Here is a 16,543-nt window from a genome sequence, read left to right on the forward strand (position 1 = left end):
CCTAGGTTTAATTTTCTAGAAAAATTGCAGTATCTAAGAACTTTCTGATGATGGGGTAGATAAAAAGACCTAAAACCCTTAAGGTTGGGGGGAGATTAGCAGTTTTGATATAATTTTAGTTGTAATGACAGTGTGAGTAGTTTTTTTTTTAATAAATCTTAATCTTACAATAATGTGTATTCAGTAAACATTGATAATTTAAAATGTGTTTTGGTTCTCTGAAAGAGCTTCCCCCCCCCAAAATATGCACTCATTTACATTAACTATTTTACTTTTTATAATTGTTTTGAGACATGAAGATTTTGCCTATAATTTTTATAGTTGTTGCAGAGAAAACAAATGCTTTAAATATTTTAAAGATAAATTTTAATTGTGAGTCATTTATACACTTTAAAAACTCTTTAATGAAACTGGTATTCAGTATTTTATGATGATATTTAGTAAGTTTTAAAATGTACTTAAAAGGTTCTGTGAATGTAATATAAATAAATGTTAAGGTTTGCTTTTTATTTCCCTAGACATGTTGCTATTTCTGCAGTCATTTGACTCTATGATTAATAGAAGAATTGGGAAGACTATTGCAAATGTGATTTCAAGGGTAGTTTATTTCAAGTAGATATTTAAAAAACAATGAACTTAGTACTTGAACTATGTGTACCCTTTGCTAGAGAGCTGCAAGTTAAATCAGCTGAAAATTCAATAGGGAAAAATGAACTGGGTTATCCAAGTCTCAAAGGTACAAAGAAATAGAACATTCTTCTCCTATGTACTGTCTCTGAACAGAAGTCAAGGAGATTATTTTACTTACGGTTTAATTTAAAGGGGCTTATTTACAACATATATTTATATGATGGTTTGATATGCTTTATTTTTCTGCAGGACTCAATTACTGGAATTGTCAACTCGACCAATTTACGTGCACATTTCTCTTCCACTATGAGCAGACCAATTGAATTACACATTTGTCTGGCTTTCTGTAGCCTTCTACTTCTCAACTTTGCCATACAATGCCTGGCTTTCCCCAACGTGGAAAGAAGGGAGATAGTACTTCTTCATGCAGAAAAAGGACAGTCTGAGAGGCTAAACACAGATGACCTAGAAAATGACTCTGTTACTTCAAAGTACACTCCGGTCTCTGGAGATCCAATGATAGTGTTAGCCGGATCATCAGCAATGTCTTTAAATAAAGTATTCCCTAGTAACAAAGAAACCCCTCCTGTAGGAGCTGGGCTCATGCGGGCTGATGGTTCTAACATTTACACTGCTACTGAGCCAGAGGTCCCAGCAAGGGAAGAAGTGTCCGGTTCTAGCCAGCCAGAGAGAATGTCTCCCCAAAGCCGACCTTCCAAGGCCACGTTAACCAACCCTGTCACGCCAACTGCTTCTCTGAATATTGATGAGAGGGAGGAATCCTCCCGTGGTACTATCATTCAGCCCACTGTGGAAGGAACCACTGAAGCAACACAAGGTTTTCTGAGCTATGTGGATGATCAGTTGTTTGCAACTGAAAGCCCGGAAGGACTTAGTCTGGGGCATTCACCTTTATCCCTTGTGAATACTAAAGAAATGCTAACCACCAGTCCAAGGACTGAGAAATTTGAGGCAAACCCAGAACATAAGACCACTTCTTTTCCTGGCTCTAAGCTCACAGCAGGCACTGAGTCTTCCCAGATGACAGCTGATAATACCCAGGCTACTGCCGCCACTAAGCCCCGGCTCCCAACCTCGGAGTCCATCCTGAGTGTTGACCCAGAAGCTGACAGCCTGCTCGGAGCCCCAGCAGTCACGATGAGTGTCAGCACAGCTGTTGCAGCTGCTCCTGTCGTAAGTGATGAGTGGGATGACACCAGATTAGACAGTGTAAGCCAGATAAAGACCCCAGAGCTTGGAGACAGTACAGAGACACAGGTGAGACTGGAAATATCTCAGACAACCCAAGCAGCCGATGTCAGTCTGGAAGGCATGGAAGGGGGCGAAGCTTCGACAGAGGCTGCAGATGTGAGTCTGAAGCTGCCTGAAATGGAAACACACATGGAGACCACCCTGCCAATGGCACGTGGGGGTGAGAGAGCATCTGATCAGAGTTCCTTTACTCCCCCAAGTCCAATGGGAGATCCGAAAGTCTCTGTCATGAACCTGGTCCAGGATACTGCGGACTTTGTGGAATCCACCAAGGAGAACAGTGCCATGTTCTTAGAGACCACTGTTTCCATCTCCGAATATGAGTCTGAGGTGCATCAACCATTGGGAAATAGATTTAAAGGTAAAAGAAAGAAAAGTAAGCTTTGTTTAACTTGGAATGTTTCTGTTTGATTTTTTTAAAATTGAGATATAATTGAAACATAGCATGGTATTAAGTTTTAGGTGGTTTATGTTTTTTTAAGTGACAATTTAGAAGTCAATTAAGTTTTAAAGAAAAACAAAAGTAAATAGATAAAAATACATTTTGTATAAATGTATTTGTATAAAACATTCAACTATAACACCTGTATGTAGACCAGTGGTGTTTAACAGGGAATAATTTGTCATCCCCCCACCCCCATAATTTGACTTACATACAGCATGAAGTGATCACCACAGTAAGTTTAGTGAACATCCATCATCTCATATAGATACAAAATTAAATAAATAGAAAAACTTTTTTCCCTTGTGATGAGAGTTTTCAGGATTTACTCTCTTAATTTTCATATATAACATATGGCAGTATTCACCATATCTGTCATGTTGAACATCTCTACTACTTATTTGTACCTTTTGATCACCTTCATCCAATTCCCCCTTCCACCACTCCCTGCCACAAATCTGATAATTTTTACCACAAATCTGATCTCTTTTTCTATGGGTGTTTGTTTTGTTTTTGAAGTATAACTGACTTACAATACTGTGTTAGTTCCTAGTGATTTGATACTTTGTACATTACAAAATGATCACCATGGTAAGTCTAGTTACCACTTGTCACCATACAAAGATGTTACATATATATTGACTGTATTCCCCACAGTTTACATTTCATATCCTTGACTCATTTATTTTGCAAATGGAAGTTTGTACCTCTTAATCTCCATTACCTTTTTCTGGAGACACTTTGGGTTGTCACAACAGAGGGCGTCTAGTAGGTAGAGGCCAAGATGCTGCGAACATCCTACAGAGCATAGCACAGCCCCCAGCAAAGGTTTATTGGAGCCAAAGTGTCAGTAGCTCTGAGAAACCCTGATATAGATTAATATTTTTTCAAACCTTTTATTATGAAAATGTATAAATATATATAAGAAAATGTGAAAAAAATAGCTATATGTTTAAATGGTATAATCAACAATGTCAGATACTTATTTACACATTGTTGTAAAGAATACTCACATCCCTGATACTACCAAAAAGCCTTAGGTAAATATTTATCTCATAGTATTAACTATATAAGTTCTTTGACTTTGTTTTCCCAAAAAGAAACTCATCTAGAAATAAGGGGGAACCCCCCCCCCCACACACAATACAGATAAATCCTCTCTGCCGGCTTAATTCTGTACTTTCTACTTCCTCTTGGCCTCTACATCTGTGAATGTTATGAGATGTCAATCCTTGCATTTGTTGGTGATAAATGATGTTTTTCTTTGATTGTGTGTGGTTGGTCAGACAACAGCGTGGGGAAGGAAAAACCTAGTGTAATGGGCATATGCTCATTCCAAATTGTTTTGGAATATGTACAGCTGTTACTTCAGCTAAGTAGTCTAATTAATGGAAAATATCAAATTAGTAACATGTTTTATAAAGTGTTTTGGAGATTGAATTAAAATGATAAAAAATTGAATTTTACATATCCAAGCTATTTTTTAAAGACTATAAGACCTAGTATACTGGAAGTTTTCATAGAAGCTTCCCAAAACTGTTTTGTAAGTTGGCTTTTAAATTTCATTAGAAAAGTTTGGTCCAAATGACTGGGATGATATTAGATATGACGAAACAAGAAGTTTACTTCAGCTCTCCATAATACTTTAAGATATTCCTGGAGCATTAAATCACATAGTCCCAGATAATTTACTGCACAATTGAATCCATGATTCTTATATACTAGATTTGCCTTAGCTTCTACTAATGTAACTTAAAAAGAAAATAAATTTGACAATTATCTGATTTTTTAAAAAAATTATTGAGTATGCTCCTTACTTAGTCATAATTGCCTCACGTAACTACAATATTTTAATAGGCAGCTTCTTTTTATTTCTAGCACATAGAACAATATATGGCACATAGTAGGTACTCAATAAGTATCTTTTTGTTGGATGAGTAAATGAAGACAGAGAACCATCCAGACTAGAATTATACAATCTGCCTGCCTGCCTTGTCCAAATTAATCAAAAAGCCTCTAAATATTCTTGGTAGAGAGAGAGAGGAATGTCAAATAATTACTTTCAATTTTTACTTTTTTGGTTGTTTCGTAGTATTAAAAATAATGTGAAAAATTGAGATTATTGACGACAGTAGTGAGAGAATAGTCAAAAAGTTTGTCTGCCCATTTCCTGGTGATTACAAGTACTTTTCAGAAGTCAGCCACTCAAGTGCCAGTCATTTTAGGGCCCAGGGACTACTTAGCACATTCTCTTCTTCAGGGAACACAATGATTTCTTGGAGTTTTTGGGTATTGTGAATTGATGAGGATCCTGGGGTGAGAGTCAGTCCTCTGATTCATCTGCTTCTTCAGCTGTTCACTTGGAGATCAGGTTTTAGGGGACTTCCCTGGTGGTCCAGTGGTTGAGATTCCATACTTCCACTGCAGGGGGCGTGGGTTTGATCCCTGGTTGGGGCACTAAGATCCCACATGCCGTGTGGCATGGCCAAAAAAAAAAGATCAGGTTTTAAAAGTAATCTATAATAATTATTGTATATATATTTTTTTCTATAGGAACTGGAAAGAATGAGAGATGTGGAGAAATTTTGAATGTAACTTTAAAAATTCCCATTACTATTTCTAGCTCTAACTTTCTTTAACAGCAGTCTCTTATTTAAGTGCTATGCCCTTTTTATATTTCTTACTGTTTTGTGAAACTGTGACCATAGAGTGAACATTTATTTTGACATATTTTTTCCTTAGAAGTGTTCATTATGCTTTCAAAAATGAGGGCAACATGGAGAATGCATACTGCTTTAAATGGTAAAACTATGTATTATCTTTTTATGGCAAATAGAGCATTGTCCTAGGTGCTGAAGATACTAGTATTATTTCAGAAAAAAAGAAAAAACTTAAATAGTGGCACAAAGAGCAAATATGAAGCACATGTAAAGTTGTCTTATAGCCAGGTATATCAGTCCTTCAAATATAAAAATCTCCAGTTCAAAGAAAAAGTAGCCTAAACTGATTGGGGACCAAGAAATGGAAATGCTTGTACTAAAAAAAAATATACAAACATTATTTTAAAGCAAATAATTTCTGAGGAGAAATCTTTTTAAGTAATAGGAAGAACAATGATGTCATTAATAAAAACTATGCAAAAACCTTTCAGCTGATTTTAAGAATGCTATTTTTTATTACATATGGTAATATGCTGAGTATCTAGAATTACTGTTTAAAAAAAGAGAGATGATAAAGTCTTCTAGAAATTATGTTTTCCAGGTGGCTCAGTATTTGAAATTTCCAACATAACATCTCCCTAAGAAGGGGACAAATATTAATCCTTATAAATAGTCTATAATCTAAGTAACTATAAATAGGCTTTAATAATGTATTTGGCAGGATTATAATGTTGTAAAGAAAGTGGACCTGTGATAGATACATCCTACCCCACAGGTGTATTTCATTCTTTTTCATGTTGAAAAGCAAATGCAGATCTTCTGCATAGGCCACTCTAAGTTGTTCCTTGGGCAATGGCAAGGTTTCCTTTCTCATGGCTGAATAATGTCCTGTGTGTGTGTGTTTGTGTGTGTGTATCTCGTCTTGTTTATCCATTCATCTGTTGAGGATAAGTGCAGTTAGCACAGTGGTTAAGAGGGCTAGCTATGTAAACTTAGCCAGGTTCCTTAGCTTCTCTACACCTAAGTCATTTGTAAAATGAGGTAATACTAGCTGACATTTATTGAATACTTACCAAGCACTGGGTGTGTACTGAGTGTTTTACATGTGTTATCTAATTTAATTTTGGTAAAAACTCTATAGGGTAGATCCTATTATTATTTCCACTTTACAACTTAAGGAAGCTCAAGGTCCAGAAATGTTAAGTAATTCATTCAGAGTCACACAGATAGAAGATGGCTGAATCTGAATTGATACTCAGGCAAATTGGCTCTGGAGCCTGTGTTCTTGGCCACTATGATACATGGCTTCCATGGAATGATATTAATACCTCCCTCCCCTTACGTATGGAAGGATAAGATAAAGCTCATCATGTGCTTAGCAGTATGTGTGTATGGCACATAATAGAAACTCAGTAAACATTAGTTACTGTAACTAGTATTCCTTTAATTCAAAATGCCAACTTCCTGTTCCCTTCAGGGATGCACGTGTGAATATTAATATATATAAATGCTTCTGAGAATTTTTTAACTTAGTTCTGTATAATGTTTCCAAATAAACTGACTGTGTTGATATTCATAAAGGGAAACTTAACTGTTGATTTCTTGTTTTAAATTTTATTTTATGTGTTTTGTATTATTGTCTACTTTTATTTACTGGCAGTTCATTTCTGAGCCATCCCTCTGCCTTCTCATTCCCTGAAATGACAGTCTGCTTTTCTTTAAATTCTTATAGAGAGACTTTTTCAGGTGTAGGGATTTAGTCTATTTAAAAGTGTTGTTTCTTCCCTTTTAAGACATCGTCACTCAAGAGATGACAACAGCTGTTCAAGCAGCAGAAGCCGCTGTGTCTTTGGTGACACAGGATCAGCAGGTTTCTCCCCTCGAGGTCACCAGAGGCGAGGACGAGACCGGGGGAGGGAGGGAGTTGCCCTCTGCCACAGCAGATGGTCCTCACGTTACTCAGCTGTCCAGAAGATGGGAGCCTCTGGCCACTGTGGTTTCAACAACACCCATCCCTGTGTCTTTCGAAGTTACTCCTGCTGTGGAAGGTCTGTAACAGAGGGAGCTGAACTCAGCGTTTTGGGGGTGGATCTTTTCTGAGTTGATAAGGAATAGAATGAGTGAGGCAAATGGCCTGGGGGTGAAACCAGCAAGGACCTGGGGAATGAAACCAGAAAAGACTTGGGTTTGTATCCCAGCGTTGGCCCTCACTAGTATTGTGGCTTCAAGAAAGTTTCTTAATGTCTCCAAGCCTTGGTTTGTTCATCTTTAAATAAATAATGCCTACCTGTCTTATAGGTTATTTTCAGGGTTTTAACAAATGTATACAGAGAACTTTTTATTAATGTATAAGAGACCCTCAGAAGCTCTGAGATCTTAGGGACAGTGAAGTTTTTGAATCTGAGTGATCATCAGAATCACCTGAGAATTACAAAAATTATTATTATTATTATTTAGTTATTTTTGGGTTTCCTGTCTGTTTCATCAGTGGCCTAAGTATTGGATTGGCAAAAAAATTTGTTTGGGTTTTTCCATAACATCATATAAAAACCCAAGCAAACTTTTTGGCCAGCTCAGTAAATCCTACTTTTGTTTATTACCTGAGTTATCTTTAACAATGTAATAAATACCTTCTAATCGTGCATGCCTGCCTCTCCCCACAAAACTGCTAGGATCTTGTCAGTAACCTGCAGGTAACCCCATGATCCTTCCCGTCTAAACCCCTTCCTCCTCTGTTAACCATTAGCCTGGATCTTCATTTCCTTGGCTTCCTTTTCGTTTCACTGTGTCTGAATGTACTCCTGATATTATACGTTTAAAAGTTTTAGTTTTTTTACTTTATAAAAACAGTATTGTGCTGTTTTTATCAAAAGGATAGCCTTTTGGGGACTAACTTTGTTTTCTACTTGCTGTTCTATAGCTACTATTTATTTACTGTGTTTCTTTTGGTTTGACTGCTTGTAATATTGCTCTATGAAAATATATCACTGTTTATTTCTTCATCTAGTCTTTTCTAGTGATTTGCATTTGGGTCGTTTGCAGGTTTGGCTATTGTGAACACGGCTGGCATGAATATTCTTTTACATACTCTTCATTGCATGTGTGTAGGAGATTCTCTTGGGTGTATATTTAGGAGTAGGGCATATGAATATTTGACTTTAGGAGGCAATGCCTCACTGCTTTCCAAAATGATTGCTTCCATTTATACTGCCATCAGCAATGTATATGATAATCTGTGGACCCATATCCTGGAAGCTTTCACAAATGGCTTCTCAGGCTTCATCACCAAGGAGGTTCTGATTCAGTTAAGTTAGGATATGTAGAAAGCATGAAAATCAACATTTCAAAATTACCTCAGAAGATTATGATGATCAGCCAGGCTTGGAAAAATGCTGCTATGCTAGAGCCTCTAGGTTTGGGGATACCTGGGGCTAATTTGGCTGCTTTAAATTGAGCATATTCCAGACACAGATCTAAACTTTTACTCTTTGACTTGACTTTTGAAAGTTATCTTCTCATGCTAATTCACTTCAGTTGTGTCCAACTCTCTGTGACCCCGAGGACTGTAGCCCGCCAGGCTCCTCTGTCCTTACGATTCTCCAGGCAAGAATACTGGAATGGGTTGCCATGCTCTCCTCCAGGGAATCTTCCCAACCCAGGGATTGTCTTATGTCTTCTGCACAGGCAGGCAGGTTCTTTACATCAACCAAAGTCGTCTTTGGTGTATATTTAAATAGATTTTGTTAAATTTTTTATCTTTAGTAATAGATTATATTGTTGTTGTTCAGTCGCTAAGTTGTGTCCAGCTCATTTGGGACCCTATGGGCTGTAGCCTACCAGGCTTCTCTGTGCATAGGATTTCCCAGGCAAGAATACTGGAGTGGGTTACCCTTTTCTTCTGCAGGGGATCTTCCCGACCCAAAGATCAAACCCACGTCTCCTGCTTGGCAGATGAATTCTTTACCACTAAGCCACCAGGGAAGCCCCAATAGGTTATATAAAATCCTACAAAATCCATAATATTGTCAATAGAATAAATGGGAGATTAAAATTTGAAACCAGAGTTCTGATTTGAGGTAGTGTATTTTCCTGGAAGAGAAGTATTTGCCTTGGGTAGCTGAATCGATGCACTGTGGGAGATGGAACTGGTCTAAGTGCCAAATCTACTGTATATGAGATACTGGTTTCATTAGTCATTTCTTGCTTAAAAAGTAAAAGCATATATTTAAATATATACATTTCTCATTCGGGTCATCTTTGGTCAAGTCATATCTCTTGTGTTCGGCAGACCTAATGGACACAGTCACAGGGCCGAATGAGGAGTTGTTCACACCAATTTTGGGTTCTCCAGTGACGCCCCCTGGAATAATGGAGGAGGCCCCCAGCACTTCCCCAGCACTTGCTGATCCTGAGGCATCTTCTGAAAGAAGAACTGCGGCTCCATCCTTTAGCTATGTTAACACAGCTACCTCCTATGGCCTGGACCAACTTGAATCTGAAGGTATCCATGCTTTGAAAGGGGATCTTTTCTAGGACAGATACAGTGAGTCACCGAGCAAATGTTGTTTTTGAGAAAAGATCAAGGAGAAGTGTATTCAGTCTGTAGTGTCGATGAGGGGTCAGTAGACTGTGGCCCAGCCAACCAGGCTGACATCTATTTTTGTATGACAAGCTCAGATTGATCTTTACGTTTTCAAATGATTGGGAAAAAAAAAAATCAAAAGAAGAATAGTATTTCGTGAGATGTAAAAGTTTTTATAAAATTGAAATTTCAGTGCTAATTATAGCTGTGTTGGAATGCAGCCACATTTGTTCATTTGTGTGTTGTCTGTGGTTATTTATGTGCCAGCGTGGCAGAGCTGAGTAGTTGTGACAGAGACTAACTGCCCACAAAACCCAAAATATTTATGGGATGGCCCTTGCCTGAAAAAACTCACTGACCCCTGCTCTCCATCAGTAACTCTCAATTATGGTTGAACTTTAGAATCACCTTGGGGAGTTTTTAAAGGATTCTAATACCCGAGTCCTTCTCCCAGTGATTCTGATTCAGTTGGGATGAGATCTGGCATCAACATTCCCAAGAGTTTCTTGAGATGATTTCTGTGTGCAGGCTGAGTTGAAAAACTGGTTTAAATGGAAAACTTGAGTTTCCCCACTGGATTTTCTTGGGCGAAAATTTTAATGTGGATTGTATTTTTGTAATAGTGCTCTGGTGGTTAATGCTGGGTCATTTTCCCTTAATTATATCTCTGGGTTAGATGTTCCACTTTTTGGAGATGGGCAGTCTTCTCACCTCTTAAGGCTGAGAAATTCATGCCAAATTTTACTTTGCAAGACATTGGCTTTGAGCATGAAAAAGATGCTTGGGGTACAGCTGCACATCCACAAATGAGAAAATGGAGATATAATGAAAGGTCGTTTAATTAATCAGCACTTCGGCAGGTGAACAGCTCCTAGCTAGATTGAAAAATGCCCAGTGATTTGTAAACTAATCTTGGAGATAGGTAAGCTCTTGGGCACTAAGATTAGTGCCCAAGATTAGCCATGGGTTTGAAGCATTGAAGACATAGGGTGTGCTGTTATTTTATATTTTTTCTACTCTGTAACAGGGAAGGTGGTTCAGCCAGGTTTTCAGCAGGCTCTATTGCAGACTTTCAGGGTAATACTGGTAGTTTTCTGGCAAAGAAACATGACATTTTAGGAGGAATGTGAATTCCATGGAGTGCTGGTTTAAGAAATGGATCAAAGCAAGCTCAGAGGCTAACAGCTCTTGCTCTCCACATTAAGATAAAAACTTGGAATGTAGACTCTTATTAGCTGTCTGCCCTCCTTGATACCATCTGGAAAGACCAGGTTTCCCCAAATTAACCAGAGTTGCAGATGACAGCTTTCCCGGCAGGGCTCATTGAATCAGAGGAAAAAAATTGGATTTGTGAATAATCCTTACTTGTGAAACTGCAATAATTTTCTAAATTTAGTTGATGATGGAAGTTGTATTGAGATGTGTGAGAATTTTCTTAACTTGCCTAAAATGTCCTGGAGTTTTAGTGCTTTTCTTCTACACGATTCAGTTTCAGCTTCTTTTTGAGAATATATTTTGTCAGTTTTGATCTAAGCTATGATCCTTGTCAAGGCTTTGAAAGATGTTTTTGGTTTAAAAATATTCTTTCTGCTACGTTGTTGGGCTTAAGACAAGATTTTGAATGAGCACACCTTTTCTCCTAAGTGAAAGGGAATGCAGTTTTTGTATTTAATTAGTATGTGTTAATAATGCCATTAGTTTTATGCTGGTCTATCAAACCCTCTGAAAGCAGAAGTGACTATACTTATTTAAATTGATAAATCGATAGATGCCTAGAGGCCTCCATTTTCAATGCATGTTTTTCCACCTTGTCCAGGAATATAAGTGCAGCTTGAGGCTCTGCCTGGGTGAAGCATTTTAATTTTTCCATAGCAATGGACCCAGGGGAGGATAGTTTATTTTTACCTAGAACAGGATCATGTGAGGTAAAGTTGTCTGCCTTTCAAATTTGAATCTCTGTGATGTGTTGATAAATGACAGACAATTCTCCAGTTTAAGGTGTGTGTTTATTTAGTTATGTTATTAAAAGCTCTCTATATACTTATCTGAATGCTTTCCTTCCCACGTGGGGACAAGAACACTTCTCCAGAGAATGGGGTATTTATCTCAGTGAGATATAATGAGAAACCTGCCCCTTTAGACACCATACACCCAAGAGGCAAAAAATTCTGAAGAACTTCCTGAATGTTTACCCTTTAAGGGAAAGTCATGGCCCAGATGAACCTAAAAGTTGTTTCCACTTGGTACACCATCTTGTCTTTTCCTTTATATCACTACAACATGATGACTAAGGGTGTGTATCATTTTCTAGGACCACTGTAACAGAGTACCTCAAATGGGGTGATTTAAACAATAGACATTGTTCTTCCGTGGTTTTGGAGCCTCGAAGCCTGAAATCAAGGTGTAGGCAGGGCTGTGCTCCCTCCAAAGCCTCTGGATGGGGATCATCCTTGCCTCTTCCAGCTTTTGGTCCTTCAGGCATTCCTTGGCTTACGGCAGCAGATCTACAGCTTCTGCCTCCTTCACATCTCCCTCCTTTGTGTTTCTGTGGCCAAATTTCCCTTGTCTTAATAAGGACATCAGCCATTGGGTTAGGACTCACCCTACTAAGTACATCTTAACTTGATTATATCTGCTGGTACACTATTTGCAAATAAGATCATATTCACAAGTGTTTGGATTAGGACTTAAACACATATTCGCACTGGTGGAGTAGAGGTGGGTGCACAATTCAATTTGTAATAGGAAGTCTGCTTCTGAGGAGTTTTCCAGTTGGCTCTGAAGGCAGAACACCCCCTTGAGAGGTATGCACTGGAAGAGTGGGGAAGTTTGGTGTGTTTTACATTTCTCAAGCATTGAAGAAAGCCTGCTTCTATAAGTGCATACTGCCCTGTGCCTATTTCAATGAGTCTTTTACCTTGTCAGCACAAATGCAGTTTGATTTTTGAAGATAATGGTTTATCTTTACTTCTCTGTATTTTTTAAGGGAATGCTTTCAGGATGATAAAAAGTGCATTATACTTATCTCAGGCATAATTCTACTAGGGCTGTATTCAGCATCTTTGGAATATAAACATGACAAAGTGTTGTCACTTTTAATTCAAAATTGGATAATAGCAAAGCTTCCCAGGTGGTGCTAGTGGTAAAGAATACTCTTGCTAATGCAGGAGATTTAAGAGAGGCAGATTGGATCCCTGGGTCAGGAGGATCCCCTGGAGGAGGGTACGACAACTAACTGTAGTATTCTTGCCTGGATAATCCCACAGACAGAGGAGCCTGGAGGGCTATAGTCCATAGGGTCGCAAAGAGTTGGACATGACTGAAGCAACTCAGCATACACAGTATATATATATGTACACACACACACACACACACACACACGTATACATTTATATATATGCACATATATACACATAAACTAATTTTTGAACACGATCTGTGTTTAGGTTGGTAGCATTTTTTGGTTGAATATTAATGTCTTTCTCTGCTCCAAAATGGCAGCTTAAAATTTCTGATTGCTTATGAAAACCTACTTGGAATATTTTCATTTGGGTTAGCTGTTTTTAAAATATTTTGAGACTAATATCAAATGACATAGAAATTTCAATATTTCTTACCAGAAGAAATTCTACTTTATTTATTTTAGAAATCCAACTGAGGATATCTAAACAAATCAAACTTATTTGTTGTTGTTCAGTCACTTAGCTGTGTCCTACTCTTTGCAACCCCATGGACTACAGCATGCAGGCCTCCCTGTCCTTCACTGTGTCCCGGAGTTTGCTCAGACTCATGTCCATTGAGTCAATGATGCCATCCAACCGCCTCATCCTCTGTTGCCCTCTTCTCCTCCTGCCCTCAATCTTTCCTAGCATCAGGGTCTTTCCTAGCTGACAACGAGTCAGCTCTTTGCATCAGGTGACCAAAGTATTGGAGCTTCAGCTTCAGCATCAGTCCTTCCAATGAATATTCAGGGTTGGTTTCCTTTAGGATTGACTGGTTTGATCTTCCTGCTATCCACGGGACTCTCAAGAATCTTCACCAACACCACAGTTCAAAAGCATCAATTCTTTGATGCTCAGCCTTCTTCATGGTCCAACTCTCATAACTGTACATGACTACTGGAAAACTTATTTTGGCCTTTCCTATATTTCCACAGAAGATGGAAATTCACCTGTGCTCTAAAACTGTAACAATATTTCTGTAGGTGGAAGATTGTGGCTTTAATAGTTCGATACTGTTACTCATACCAGGTACTAGGTTTTAAGAACATGTGGGAAATAAGAGAACAAAAATGAAGGTTTCTCAGATGTTGTGATTAAGGTTTTGGTAGTCCTTCCTCGCATCCCCAGCACTTCCTCCCATAATGTCTGGAAGCCAGTACCTGGGCTTTCCAGCCAGTGGGCAGTGGGAACCTGCTTGGTGCTCCCCATGGTGCTGACCGGACAGACTTGGGAGCAGGGTAACTCTCCCAAGATGAGCCTGTTAGCTTATGGCTTTTCTGCAAGAGAAGAAACACCAGTGTCTTTGATCTAGAGGATGTGAATTCTTGATTTGACCGGTCCTATTTACTGTCTTTCTATAGTTATAATAGACTGAGTATTAGGACTGTAAAATCCTATGCCCTTATTCCAGACAGTTCCCATTTCCTTATCTGTTTCAACATGCCTGTTTATTACAGAGTTTATGGAACAAACTCATAGTAATTGACGTGCTGGGGAATTATTCCCCCTTTTGTATGTATGATGCATGTTATATGCAAACATGTGACGTGCTACTTTTAAAAAAATACATGAAGAGGTTTTTAATTCTAGTTTCCAATAGGAAAACCATATTTAATTTTTTAATATCTTGATTAAAAAGTGAGACCAAATATATCATTTAACTTCAATTTTCTCTTTTCTGACAGCTTTTCCCTTGTTTTTTGAAGGTCATTTTGACTGCCCTTATATTTAGGTTTTGAAAGGTTGTATTTTTGACATCTTTTCCCAGCGAGGCAGCGCACATGGGGCAGAAGGCTGTCATTGCTCTGTCACTTGTTTGATCTATTTCAGTGACAATCCATTTTCCTCCCTTCATGAATAGTTGTGTGTGCACATCTGTGTGTGTGTGTGTTTAATTTCATGGATGTTTTTTTCCCACAGTCCTCTGAGGGCATTTCCTTCATATATGTATATATTTGTGACACCTCTTAATTTCCTCTGCTGAAGTGGTAGTGATATTATCTCTCCTTTCTTATCTGGAATTCTCAGTTATGCCTCTGTCCTAGGATTCTCTCTATAATAACATAGGAATTTCAGGAGAAAGTCATATTTGAAAAGCATGCCTTTGTTCAGATGATATATCTTTTGGCAGTGTGGGGGGCCTTATAATTGGTACTGAAATCAACATGCTTAGTTTCGTTCTTTTACTGGTAAATCAGAAATGAATGGGGAAATGCATTCTTTAAGCGGCATTGTGGAGAAGCCTCAGAGATATTTGTCTTTAATAGCTCCATTGAGGATTCTTAAGAGCTCATGTAATTTTTATGAGAGAAATGTTTGCTCTTCACCTACACTTTAACTCACAAAATCAATTTTTTTTTGGTCTTCCCAGTATGCACTTCTTTTCAGAGAATATTTTCTTATTATTTTCTCAATCCTCAAATAACTTTTCAATTCGGAAGGTAGCTAGAATGGATGAATGAGAAAGTCAAAGAGGAGTCAAAGATCTCATCTCAAGGCCACGTTTATGAAGCCAAGTTTATGTGACTTATCTTTGGGAGCTGCTATGTGGGTATAATATTAAAGATCCAGGAGAGTCTTGTAAATTTGAACTGTTCACTGTTACTTATGATACTGTAGTAAGAGGTTAAGGAGGTTCATGCTGCTTTTCACTCTGATCATGTTAAGAATGAGTACAAATTTTGGCTTTTCTTCTTGAAAATGCTTTGGATTTAATTTTGCCTCAGTAACAGAGGCAATTTCGGTCATTGATTCCTTGTTATGGTAAGTCACTTTGTCAGCTTGTCCTGAAAGCATCATGCATTCCCTGGCATTTATGCTAGGTCTCTGTTCTTAAGTACTGTGTGCTCTGTAAGCTAGTATGGTAAATTACTCAGCACTCAGATTAGTCAACATATGTCTGCTCTTAATGTTCACATAGCCAGTGGTATTTCAGAAATAGTTAAAATCACAATATTATGATATGTTACCATAAACTTTGCTACAAATTCTGCTGTTGAAGAAAGATAGCTAATATTCACTCTTAAGTTTTTTGGTATGCTTTCTTATCATGGTGAATGGTGAAAAGTCGCTCAGTGGTGTCCGACTCTTTGCGACCCCATGGACTGTAGCCTACCAGGCTCTTCCTGCATGGGATTTTCCAGGCAAGAGTACTGAAGTGGGTTGCCATTTCCTTCTCCAGAAGATCTTCCCAATGCAGGGATTGAACCCGGGTCTCCCGCATTGTATTTATTGATATAGTCCCAATTAAGTAAACATTGTTACAGAATTGATTCTTCCCATTTTTTTTGTATCTTTGTTGCTCAGCACTAGAAAGTTACACTGCTTGGTAAAACTCACTCTTAGACACTTAACGAAATTTCCTATAATGGTTTGTGATGACAAAAGGATTTAGCTTTGTACACATTCAGAGGTTTTGTTTATTCATTCATTTATGTGTATACTTAAGTATTTGATGATTCAGATAATAATAAGTAGATTTTGTATAAATTTTAGTAGAAGAGTTATGATAAATACATAAATAACAGATACACAAGGTAGAAGATGGGAAAAGATCACAGAAAAATTACAAGGGGCTTCTCTGGTGGTTCAGTGGCTAAGACTCTGCACTCCCAATGTAGGGGGCCCGGGTTTGACCCCTGGTCAGAGAACTAGATCTACATGCAACTAGAGATCTCACATGCTACAACGAACATGGAAAATCCTGCTTGTTGCAACTAAGATCCGGTGCAGGCAA

The 16,543-nt window shown here is 38.1% G+C and overlaps 1 protein-coding gene across 4 annotated transcripts in view; it reads left to right on the plus strand.

Annotated features, from left to right (window-relative positions):
• The window catches only part of ARMH4 (armadillo like helical domain containing 4), a 132,405-nt gene that overhangs the window by 8,117 nt on the left and 107,745 nt on the right, over nucleotides 1–16,543 (plus strand). For all 4 annotated transcript variants that reach the window (XM_043920729.1, XM_043920730.1, XM_043920731.1 and 1 more), the window contains exons 2-4: nucleotides 880–2,263; nucleotides 6,798–7,052; nucleotides 9,293–9,505. In XM_043920729.1, the coding sequence (XP_043776664.1) occupies nucleotides 937–2,263; nucleotides 6,798–7,052; nucleotides 9,293–9,505 (1,795 nt within the window). In that variant the 5' untranslated portion in view covers nucleotides 880–936. The remainder of the gene's footprint in view (nucleotides 1–879; nucleotides 2,264–6,797; nucleotides 7,053–9,292; nucleotides 9,506–16,543) is intronic.

Source organism: Cervus elaphus, chromosome 12, assembly GCF_910594005.1.
Source record: "Cervus elaphus chromosome 12, mCerEla1.1, whole genome shotgun sequence".
Lineage (NCBI taxonomy): Eukaryota > Metazoa > Chordata > Mammalia > Artiodactyla > Cervidae > Cervus > Cervus elaphus.